Source organism: Bufo bufo, chromosome 10, assembly GCF_905171765.1.
Source record: "Bufo bufo chromosome 10, aBufBuf1.1, whole genome shotgun sequence".
In the NCBI taxonomy this organism is placed as follows: Eukaryota; Metazoa; Chordata; class Amphibia; order Anura; family Bufonidae; genus Bufo; species Bufo bufo.
The window spans coordinates 71,727,871-71,740,165 of NC_053398.1; the positions used below are offsets into that span (position 1 = coordinate 71,727,871).

The 12,295-nt window shown below is 41.9% G+C and overlaps 1 protein-coding gene across 1 annotated transcript in view; it reads right to left on the reverse strand.

The window, feature by feature from the left end:
• Positions 1 to 3,430: 3,430 nt before the first annotated feature.
• The window catches only part of LRP5 (LDL receptor related protein 5), a 1,269,095-nt gene continuing 1,260,230 nt past the window's right edge, over positions 3,431 to 12,295 (reverse strand). Inside the window, exons 21-23 of the mRNA XM_040409022.1 lie at positions 7,971 to 8,113; positions 6,708 to 6,805; positions 3,431 to 3,692 (exon numbers count right to left, since the gene is read on the reverse strand). Of these exons, the coding sequence (XP_040264956.1) occupies positions 3,431 to 3,692; positions 6,708 to 6,805; positions 7,971 to 8,113 (503 nt within the window). The remainder of the gene's footprint in view (positions 3,693 to 6,707; positions 6,806 to 7,970; positions 8,114 to 12,295) is intronic.

Genomic DNA, 12,295 nt, shown 5'->3' on the forward strand with positions numbered 1-12,295 from the left:
AACTTGATGAACTTGATTGTCTTTTTTCAACCAAAATAACTATGTAATTATTTGATTAAGTAAAGAAAGGTTGTCCAGCCTTTTCTTGTGAAGCTCCAAAAGCACTTTATTTGATATCCAATAATAAAAACATCCAGGTACAGGTTACATCAGTCTACGCGTTTCGGGCTGAGAATATTTTTAGTCCTTACTCATGAGTAAGGGATAAAAATATTCTCAGCCCGAAACGCGTAGACTGATTTAACCTGTACCTGGATGTTTTTATTATTGGATATCAAATAAAGTGCTTTTGGAGCTTCACAAGAAAAGGCTAGACAACCTTTCTTTACTTGTCTACATATTGCTCCCAGTCCGGGTGAGGGAGCGGTCCGTGTCCTTATGGTTAGAGTCTCCAGGCAGGTGAGAGCTGCTCTAATTTTGTTTTTACCTTTGAATGAATTATTTGATTAAGCAATATGCTGGGTTTCTATGAGGAGGCAAGTGCAAATATGGATGTCGGTAATGCATCAGATGTGCTGTAACTGGATTTTGCTAAAGCATTTGATACAGTGCACACAAGAGTCTTGTGCTGATGCCACAAATGCAGGGACTAGGGGACAATACTTGCACTTTGTTTTCTGTGACCAATTATATACCAGCGTTGTTGTAAATGGTACATATTCAAAATGGGCTAAAGTCAGCAGCCGGTACCACAAGGCTCTGTGTTAGGCCCATTCTCTTTAATCAATGATCGTGTGATCGTGTTGGTGGGATAGAGTAAAGAGTCACATCTTAAATATGGGATTCAGTTTTTGCCTTCATATACTGTAAAAAGTATAGATTATCTCTCTGATAATGAGAGGCTTAAAGACACCTTATTACAATGTTATTTACATGTATAAATACAGGTCTGCTCAATGCAAGGAACTAGCATGATTTATTCATTCCAAGGACTTTACAAATGACCAGGGGGCATTCTTTACATGTGGGGAAAGGTGATTTAAACATTAATACAGGTAAGGAGTTTTTACAGTTAAAGTACTCAAACTATGGAATGCCCTATCCAAAGAGGTAGTAATGGCAGATATTATGTCAACATTTGAAAAAGGCTACATGCTTATCTAATAGCACATGGCATTAGATATTTAATCTAAGGCTACTTTCACACTCGCGTTTTGGGCAGATCCGTCATGGATCTGCAAAAACTGATCAATTACAATAATACAACCGCATGCATCTGTCATGAACGGATCTGTTTGTTTTATCTGTAACATAACCAAGATTGTGTCCGTTTTCTCTGACACAATCTGGCACAATAGAAAACGGATCCGTCTCCCATTGACTTTCAGTGGAGTTCATGACGGATCCATTTTCTATTGTGCCAGATTGTGTCAGAGAAAACGGATCCGTCCCCATTGACTTACATTGTGTGCCAGGACGGATCCGTTTGGTTCAGTTTCGTCAAGCGGACAGCAAAATGCTGCAGGCATCGTTTTGGTGTCCGCCTCCAGAGCGGAATGGAGACTGATTGGAGGCATTCTGAGCAGATCCTTTTCCATTCAGAATGCATTAGGGCAAAACTGATCAGTTTTGGACTGCTTGTGAGAGCCCATGATGGATCTCACAAACGTAAAGTCAAAACGAGAGTGTGAAAGTAGCCTAACAATGTTGTATGCTTGGTCTGAAAAAGGCTTAACTTAATGAACTGGTGAGATTTTTCAATCTGCCTAAGTATGTAACTATGTCAAGTTACAGTTTAGGAACACTAGGCTATGCTAAATGGCATTTTTGTAATACAATTTACAGCAGTTTCTTTGAAAAAAAAATTGCAATTGGACACAGTAAAATATACGCTGCTGGTAAGATTATTTGTACACTTGTAAAATTATTTTTGGGCAAAAAAACACTGTAGGACACACAACATTTTACTTAACCTATGGTGATGGTGTGCATGTAGACATTTTCCTCTGATTGGGTCCGACTTTGTCACAAAGATTAATTTCTTATAAAACATCACACTTTGATGCAAAATTGCTTGAAGGTGTGCATTACATGAATGCCAGGTGGCATTTTTGCAATGAACCAGGTGTTTTTATAATTCAGGCTTTTTTGTGTTTGTCAAACATGTGAAGATTGTCCTGGAAGCAAAATAGTTCAACAAGGACCTTCACTTAACAAAATATTTTTATGGCAAATGCACTGAATAATCCCTAAAAGTCTGACTGGTGATGGTTTAATTACTTGAATCCCAAGAACCCAGAAAATTTTAACATCTCCTAAAGGCATTAATGGATCCATGGAGACCAGGTATCCATCCAGACCAGGTTCTCAGAAGAAGACCCCCATTGAACAGGCTTTTAAGCTATATCTAATCGATATGCCGTGAGATTAATTTATTGGAAAAACCCTTCACGCCCAGTTATTACCAAGGATCTTGTGAAAATCCTATTCATTTATTTGGGATTGAATCTATCAGTCTGGATCTGTTCTATTAGCATGTTGTTTTCATTCTGCTGAAAATATACTAATCCTGGGGTTTTTAATTGAATATTTTCATCATTAAATTGTTAGGCTGGGTTCAGACCTGAGCGTCTTTGATATGCGCGTTTAACGCGCGTTTTTGACGAGCGTTTTTTGCAATAGTAAACGCGCGTTTGACGCGCGTTTGTGTGATTGACTGCAATGTCCTATGGCCACAAACGCGCGTCAAAACGCCCCAAAGAAGCTCAAGTACTTGTTTGAGCGTAGGGCGTTTTACAGCGCGTTTTTCAGCGCTGTAAAACGCTCAAGTGAGAACCAGGGCCATAGGGAAGCATTGGTTTTCATGTGTTGAGCGTTTTACAGCGCGTTTGAACGCGCTGTAAAACGCTCAAGTGTGAACCCAGCCTAACTGTCACCACCTTTTTTTTATGCTGAAGACAGATTTCCCTGGACAATGTTTATTTAGAGCATTGCTAATGGAAAACTTTAGAGAAGTTTTTTTTTTTAAATAAAAGTCAACAAAATCGCTATCCTGTAATACTAGCTATGGACTACTTTGCATGCACGATGCAGCCATTGATACAGATAACATGTCTTTAATGTCTAACATTTCTATCCCAGTTTAGCAGCAATTAGGAAAATGCATGTATTCTGGAAAGATACATATCATGGTTTAGATCATTGAAGAAACATGGCAGTTAAATAGAAAAAATAAAAAATATTTTTTCCACTGTACATTTTCATAGTCCCTCCCTGACCCATTTTAATCACACAATATTTATTTTTTATGTTTTTTCTTAGAAAACATCAATCCAAATGATCTTTCATATACATATATACACACATACATGTGTAAATATATATATATATATATATATATATATATATTATATACACATACATGTGTACCTATTATATATGTTCAGATTTAAATTATTTACAATTTTGAGGGGTAGGTTCCTTCGGTTTGTCATGAACAGTCTGTACATGGTGAGGGGGGAGGAGGGTAGAGGTGGAAGTAGCTTCTTTCAGTTGTTGGGGAAGGGGGACAGCTCTCCTCAGCTGACATGTACTGACTCCTGGGAGTGGGAGGAGGTGGGTATGGATCTGAATCAGAATTTAAGTCCATGTAATATTTATTAGATTTCCATCTACTTGTAGTATAGTCGCTGTCACAAACATCAGTGCTGCAAGGTGTTGTTGGAGGAGCAATGCCTCGTATAAGATAAGGCCTGCAAACAAACAAAGTACATGTTCATTTAAGTAGGTAACTTTTTGTTTACAGTTAGCATTTCCAATGATAAAATGGTGGAGTGTAAAGCTGCCCAAATACATATAATAAAAGTTAGCAGACTTCTCTGCTCTATAAAAATGTGAACTGTCAGGTTTAAAAAGTTCAGCTATAGCAAACAGAAACTGCAAGTGTATATGGCATGACTGGATGAATTTGACTGATCATATGATAAACTGCCTTCCTGGGTCGTGTGCAATGTAAAAAAAAAATAAAAAAAAATAAATCCTTTATTGAACAGTTCGGTCTGTTATGTTGGGATCGAACAAACGATCCCAAGGTTGACTGATCACTGTGTCCAATCAAAATCTCATGTGCATGGGTTGATTTAGACCCAGCTTTTCAAGAACAAGCAAAATAGTGTTCTAATCTAATCAAGGGATTCTACAGGGTGGGCCATTTATATGGATACACCTTAATAAAATGGGAATGGTTGGTGACATTAACTTCCTGTTTGTGGCACATTAGAATATGTGAGGGGGGGAAACTTTTCAAGATGGGTGGTGACCATAGCGGCCATTTTGAATTCGGACATTTTGAATCCAACTTTTGTTTTTTCAATAGGAAGAGGGTCATGTGACACATCAAACTTATTGGGAATTTCACACGAAAAACAATGGTGTGCTTGGTTTTAACGTAACTTTATTCTTTCATGAGTTATTTACAAGTTTCTCTTTGTTTACAGCCATTGACATGTTGCCGAGGTTAACACGTGAGGAGCGGATAGAAATTGTGTTGATGTCTGGTGAATGCAGTAACCGGGTCATTGCAGCAGATTTCAATGCAAGACACCCTACGAGACCACCCATCTCCCATGCTACAGTTAGCAAACTGCTTTCTAAGTTTCGTGAAACTGGTTCAGTGTTGGATTTGCCAAAATGTGGACGCATGAAATCTGTCTCTAATGAAGAAACATCAGTGGCTGTCCTAGCTTCATTCGGCAAAAGCCCACAGCATAGCAATCGCCGCATGTCACTGGAGAGTGGCATTAGTCGAACATCCCTTCGGCGGATATTAGCTACTCACAAATGGCAAGCTTACAAACTCCAGCTACTGCAGCATCTCAACGAGGATGACCCAGATCGGCGCACTGAATTTGCAGAATGGGCAAAACAAAAATTGGAACAGGACCCTCGGTTTACGCAGAAGATTTTGTTCAGTGATGAGGCAAACTTTTATGTGAATGGTGAAGTTAACAAACAAAACCACCGCTATTGGTCTGACACTAACCCACATTGGATAGATCCCTCCAAGACTGTTGGAACAAAAAAATTGATGGTATGGTATATGGGGTACAAAGATAGTGGGGCCATTCTTCATCAATGGAAACCTCAAGGCCCCTGGATATGCAAAATTGCTACATGTGTTTCCCTCTTTATGCACTGAAGCTGGCACGTTCCCTGAGTTTTTCCAGCAAGATGGTGCACCACCACATTATGGGTGTCAGGTCTGAGCATTCCTAGATGAACAGTTTCCTGGAAAGTGGATTGGTCGTCGTGGGCCAGTTGAATGGCCCCCAAGGTCTCCCGATCTGACCCCCTTAGACTTTTATCTTTGGGGTCATCTGAAGGCAATTGTCTATGCTGTAAAGATACGAGATGTGCAGCACCTGAAACTACGGATACTGGAAGCCTGTGCTAGCATTTCTCCTGCGGTGTTGCTATCAGTGTGTGAAGAGTGGGAGAAGAGGGTTGCATTGACAATCCAACACAATGGGCAGCACATTGAACACATTTTATAAGTGGTCAGAAACTTGTAAATAACTCATGAAAGAATAAAATTACGTTAAAACCAAGCACACCATTGTTTTTCTTGTGAAATTCCCAATAAGTTTGATGTGTCACATGACCCTCTTCCTATTGAAAAAACAAAAGTTGGATTCAAAATGGCCGACTTCAAAATGGCCGCTATGGTCACCACCCATCTTGAAAAGTTTCCCCCCTCACATATACTAATCTGCCACAAACAGGAAGTTAATATCACCAACCATTCCCATTTTATTAAGGTGTATCCATATAAATGGCCCACCCTGTACAATGTTTCTCTTAGGTGATACTTGCAGTCACTGTACACTAATGTGGTTTACACGTAAAGACTGCAATACAGAAATTTGACACATATTTTAAGTGTATGACAAAACTACAGTACTTAGTAGCAATAGATAGGGGGCTGTAAGTGACTTGAAAAAGAAACAGCAATACTTCAGCCCATAGGCAGTGTTTGGTATTCAAGCTCAGTACCATTCAGCAAAAATATAAAAAAAAAAAAATTAAATTGTAAAACAAATATTCCATCAGCCACTAAAAAAATAAATCACAACATGAGACAGTAGTAAGTCACCTAAGGGAACTTTCACACTTGCGGCAGAGGATTCCATCAAAACGTATGCAAACTGATGGCATTTGTCAGACGGATCAGGATCCTGATCCGTATGACAAATGCATTGAAATGCCTGGATCCATCTCTCCGGTGTCATCCGGAAAAAAGGATCGGGCATTTATAGTTTTCACTTTTTTTTTTCGGTCTGAGTATGTGCAGACCGCAATGCCGGATCCGTTATGCCAGAACACTCGGGGCCAGATCCGGCATTAATGCATGTCAATGGGAAAAAATGCCGGATCTGGCATTCTGGCAAGTGTTCCGGAATTTTGGACGGAGATAATACCGCAGCATGCTGCAGTATTATTTCCGTCCTGAAAAGGCAAAAAGACTGAACTGAAGACATGTTTGCTCTCTATTCAGAATGCATTAGGATAAAACTGATCAGTTCTTTTCCGGTATTGAGCCCCTAGGATGGAACTCAATGCCGGAAAAAAAGCTAGTGTGAAAGTACCCTAATAAGCGATGAAATTACTTCTATAAGTGAAAGTAAATGAACAGAGATTACGTTTCATAGTTTTAATGTGTTATACTTCATCACCAATGCAGATATTATCTTGTGAAAATTAGACTTTACCTGTAAGATCTGGTAGTGGATGGACTATTAGATGAGTAAAAGACTTCAGTATTGCATAAGGAGCGATCTGTAGCTGGTGATGGTGGTGGGTTCAAGATCTGAAATGAAAAGCAAATGATTTTGTTTGCAAACTCAAATGTTTAATAAGGTTAGTGATCCAAGTTCAAGCAAAGGCTTCTCGTATGTTCTACATTATTTTTTCTTATGAATGTGTGATATTGAACCTTTTAATCTAGTGTACAGCATTGCAGTGTATTTGAGCTTTATGAATATAGCACACTTGAAATAGCAACACCAGTACTCATCGTTCGTTGTACAAGGCAATTTATTTTTGTCAAATTATGCAACTGAGGCCTTCACATTGATTTATGCACATTCTATAAATAATAAGCAAGAGATGAACATAGATTTTTATTTCACATTAAACAAGTGATGGAACATTTCTACAAAAATGGACTCCCACAAAAATGTTTATTCTCTGACCTGTGAAAGGTACATAGAGTAAACTGTACTGAGGGTAAACTTCTTACTAGTGACTGTATTTGTGAGTTATAATCTCCCTTCTGATACTTAGCTGTGTCACGTGATCAACACTCTGACTCTCCAAATAACACAGCATCTTATGTGTGAACAGGAACTCAGTCTCGCAATGTATTCCTATGGGAGCCTCCATGTCAATTTCATAGGAATAAATAGAAAAGTAACTGACTTCTTGTCCTTTGTCAGTTGGAGAGACAGAGTGTTGGTCAAATACCTGCTGAGGATCAGAAGGGAGGTAATAACGCAGAAATAAAGTCACTGGTAAAAACATTACCTTCACTGCAGTTTACATCATGTACCCTTGTAACAGGTCAGGGAATAAAAATATTTGTGCGGGAGCTTCTTTAAAGATATGTCATGTCATATTTTCCATCTCCATGTGCTATAAATAGAATGTAACAGTATTTTTTGTAGCGATCGCAGAGTATTGGAATTTTCCACCTGTCCTATTGGCTGTTTTTGTATTTAAATGTTGCTAATGTTATTGCCAGGCAGCCTAATGGCTTCTTCAGTTAATATCATAAAGAATACCTACTGTTATTTCACTACAGCAGCTGACACATAAACACAGCTTGGTGAAAGATTATGCATTTTACCCAAACAACAGGTCAATTAAGTGTAGAGATACAGTAGTTCACAGTTGATTGCATAAACAGCACCATTATGTGCTCATCCTAATTGTTATTTCCATTCTCAGTTTCTCTTGTCTTCTAGTCTGCTCACCTGTGGGTAAAGGGAGGCCTTGGTACTTAAAGAGCTACTAGAAGAAGCACCGGTCACATGATTCCGGTCATAAAGTGGAGCACCACTACTTCCGCCTCCTATCAAACTCATGGAACTGATCATTTGCTTCCCACATGGTATACCTGAGCAGAAACAAAACCTATGAGCACTAGAGAGAAGTTTAACATAAGCACATTTAGCAATTTTCTGCAACATGCACTGCATTGATGTTACTGGTTCAAGTTTAAAATTAAGCCTATCTGAAAAGGTGCACAAGTTATTATGGGGTACGTCCACACGGACATAAATGCCTTCAGAAAATCTGTGTATTTGCTGGAGAAAAAAACATACATTTTGCATGATTTCATGCAGATTTAGTCACAGGACCAAAGCATATTTTAACCTATGCATTGCAAAGTGTGAAATCAGTAGCATAGACTGACAATGGCTGCTTATTACACAGAGAAAACTTTTAACGATTCTAAGGCTTATTGAAGAAAGTAGGCTAAACACTAGAAAATGATGATGGTTATATGCTGTGATCTGATAGAAGAATAACACCTTTAATATTCTTAGCATGCTACTACTTTAAAGGCTATGGACACCTTTGTGAATTACAAATCCATATCTTACTGTAAAGCAGCACATAATAAAATCACACTTGTTCGTTTATTGGTATCAGCTTTGCTTCACATGCACTCATAAATGCTCTCATATTAATTCTACCCACTGTTGTCATCTCCTGTGAGGCTCTGTGGGCGTTCCTTTTGCTCTGGTCACATGGCCTCTCCCCTGTTGATTTCAAATGCACCTGCACAGCTTTGATCCCCCCTCCCATCTCTGAGATAGAAAAGACCCGCCCCCACATCCTGTTACAGAAGCACAGCTATCAGCCACTTACACACAGACTTCTTGTAATCTGAATACAATACTTGTGTGCCGTCTGCACAGCAACTGTCAATTTTCCCACAAAGATTAGTATAGTGTGATAATTTAGTGAGTGAATAAGACACACAAAACTATGTACACATACAAGTACACAGTGGGAGAGATTTATCAAAACTAGTGCAAAGGAAAACTGGCTTAGTTGCCCAGAGCAACTAATCAGATTCCTCCTTTCATTTTCCAAAGGAGCTGTGAAAAATGAAAGGTGGAATTTTATTGGTTGCTATGGGCAACTAAGCCAGTTCTACTTTACACCAGTTTGAAAAATGAGTGTGTATATACCGTATTTTTCGCCCTATAAGACGCACCTAGGTTTTTGGGGAGGAAAATAAGAAAAACATTTTTTTTAACCAAATGGTGTGCTTTTGGTGGGTTTGGAACTAATCGTGGTCTGTGGATGGTACTATTACTGGGGATCTGTGGATGACGGACACTGTTATGGGGGGATCTGTGGATGACGGACACTGTTACAGGAGGGATCTGTGGATGATTGACACTGTTACAGGGGGGATCTATGGATGACGGACACTGTTACAGGGGGGATCTGTGGATGACGGACACTGTTATGGGGGGATCTGTGGATGACGGACACTGTTACAGGGGGGGATCTGTGGATGATTGACACTGTTACAGGGGGGATCTGTGGATGACGGACACTGTTATGGGGGGATCTGTGGATGACGAACACTGTTACAGGGGGGATCTGTGGCTGGCACTGTTACAGGGGGGATCTGTGGATGGCACTGTTACAGGGGGGATCTGTGGATGGCACTGTTACAGGGGGGATCTGTGGCTGGCACTGTTACAGGGGGGATCTGTGGATGGCACTCTTACAGGGCCGGATTAACGTAGGGGCTGATGGAGCTGCAGCTCCAGGCCCCTACCATAAAATAGGCCCATCCGCCCATCCGCCAGCCAAAAGGCCGTCGGGAGCGGCCCTCGCTAAAAGTCCTCTGTTGTACACAGCGCAGCGTGCAGGAGGGATAACCGTGGGCGCACTGAGGTCTAGTGATGACTGTCAGTCACATAGCACACAGACAATGCAGAGACGCTCACCTCACGCTGGCAGCAGGAGCCTGAGGGAGGGACTCGGGAGGAGCGTAATATGATCCTAGAGTGGAAGCTGCTTCTGCCAGCCCCTCCCCTCCCCACCAACCAATCAGAGCTGAGGCAAGGCTAGCACTAGCAGCTCTGAGTCGTCTGAGTAGTACAGGGAGTCTAAGAATAGAAATGAATCGAATGAGTCTCAAGTTAAAAGAATCTAAAGATCCGACTTAGTTAGTGACTCATTCGATTCTTTGAGTTAAAAGAGCCGTGAGTCAGACTCTAGAACAAGTTACACTGAGGCTGTCGGCTGCTTTTGTTGCAGCAGTGATAATATTAAGGGACAGGAGCAGAGAGATAAGAGAAGTGACAGATGACACAGAGTTTAGATTACAGGTTGAATTAACCCTTTAGGATCAAATTGGCTTCTCAGGAGATATATATGTTAAAGGCATCTCATTCAGTAGCTATATAACTAAGGGTGGGTTCACATCTCCTTTATGGATTCCGTTAAGTGGGGACTATTTTATTATCAGACAGTGACTGTGTTACTGTAATACTGTTATCAATTCAGCACATAGTTTTCCCTGTGCGTGCATTCACATTTCACTTCACTTGGTTCGTTGTACTACTGTCAGTGTCAGACTGTTGTCACTGTGGGTAACAATGCACAACAGACAACAATGCACACCACAGTGACAGCTCCTGACTCCTGTCCTGAGTCCTCCTGTCCGGAGTCAGCCTCAGCTTCCCTTCACTATCACTATAATCAATCACTCACCTGCAGCAGCAAGTGAATCGAATCGATAGCATCTGCGCATGCGCACCGGCACCTAGAGTCTTCGGTTCACTTGCGAGTCAGCTCAGCAGTCAGTGACTCAGCAAGTGAACCGAAGATCCGATTCATGAACCGATTCACCTGAAAGATCCGAACTTCCCATCACTACTGAGGTCATATCCAGCGGGCCGGCATTACAGGAACAGCACCAGCTGCTCTGCCGTCCTGCCGCCGGATGTACATCACAGGATATCCGGCGGCAGGACGTCAGAGCAGCTGGTGCGGTTCCTGTAATGCCGGCCCGCCGGATATGACCTCAGTGCGCCCGCGGTTATCCCTCCTGCACGCTGTGCTGTGTACGACCTGCTCAGCAGTTTCGACCAGCACACGGCCCACAGCGCTCAGCCACAACAGCCCGCGAGATAGCAGGAGCTTCTGGAGCAGGGCAGGTATCAGATAAACTTCCAGTTGGAAGGGAGGGCAATCATAGTGCTGTTATGATTTATGGACACAGCTCTCAGCATGCTTAGCCAGCCTTCTATCTGGCTTTGCATCTTGAGAGTCACAGTCCACAGGCTGTTTCTGAGCCTGTGGACTGTGACTCTCAAGAAGCACAGCCAGATAGAAGGCTGGCTAAGCATGCTGAGAGCTGTTTCCATAAATCATAACAGCACTATGAAAATTACTGACTGGCTAAGCATGCTGAGAGCTCAGTCTAAATAACATAACACATTAAAGAAATTACTGTTTCTAGCTGCTAGTCCACAGCAGCTAGAAACAGTAATTTCTTTAAAGGGATTCTGTCACCAGGTTTCACCCCTGTCAGCTAAAAATATGCTGATGTTCAGGGTGTCTTCACGATTCCTAATGTGGGCTTATAAATGTCATCTGTGGGCTTATTTAGCTAAAAAATAGCTATTACTAACCTGTCAGTCAAACAAATAAGGTGCCCAAGGGGATGTTAATGGATGCAAGGTGCCGGCCGCACCCGCCGCCGTTCGTGCCCAGTGCCGCCTTTCCGGACTTCTGCGCCGCCTCCTAATCCTCTGTGCCGCCTCTCGCTCTCCCTCCCTCCCCCTCCTTCTGCTGTAAGATCTCGCGCTTGCGAACAGGGCTCTGCCTGATGCGCCCGTGCGGACTTCTCCATTTGGCTTCTTACAGCGAAGTGCGCATGCGCCGGCACTTCGCTCAACCCCTGTATGCGCGAGATCTTACAGCAGGAGGAGGAGGGAGGGAGGGAGAGCGAGAGGCCACAGAGGATAAGCAGGCGGCGCAGAAGTCTGGAAAGGCGGCGCTGGGCACGAACGGCGGCGTGTGCGGCCGGCACCTTGCATCCATTAACATCCCCTTGGGCACCTTTTTTGTTTGACTGACAGGTTAGTAAAAGCTGTTTTTTAGCTAAATAAGGCTACAGATGACATTTATAAGCCCACATTAGGAATCGTGAAGACGCCCTGAACATCAGCATATTTTTAGCTGACAGGGGTGAAACCTGGTGACAGAATCCCTTTAATGTGTTATGTTATTTAGACACAGCTCTCAGCATGCTTAGCCAGCC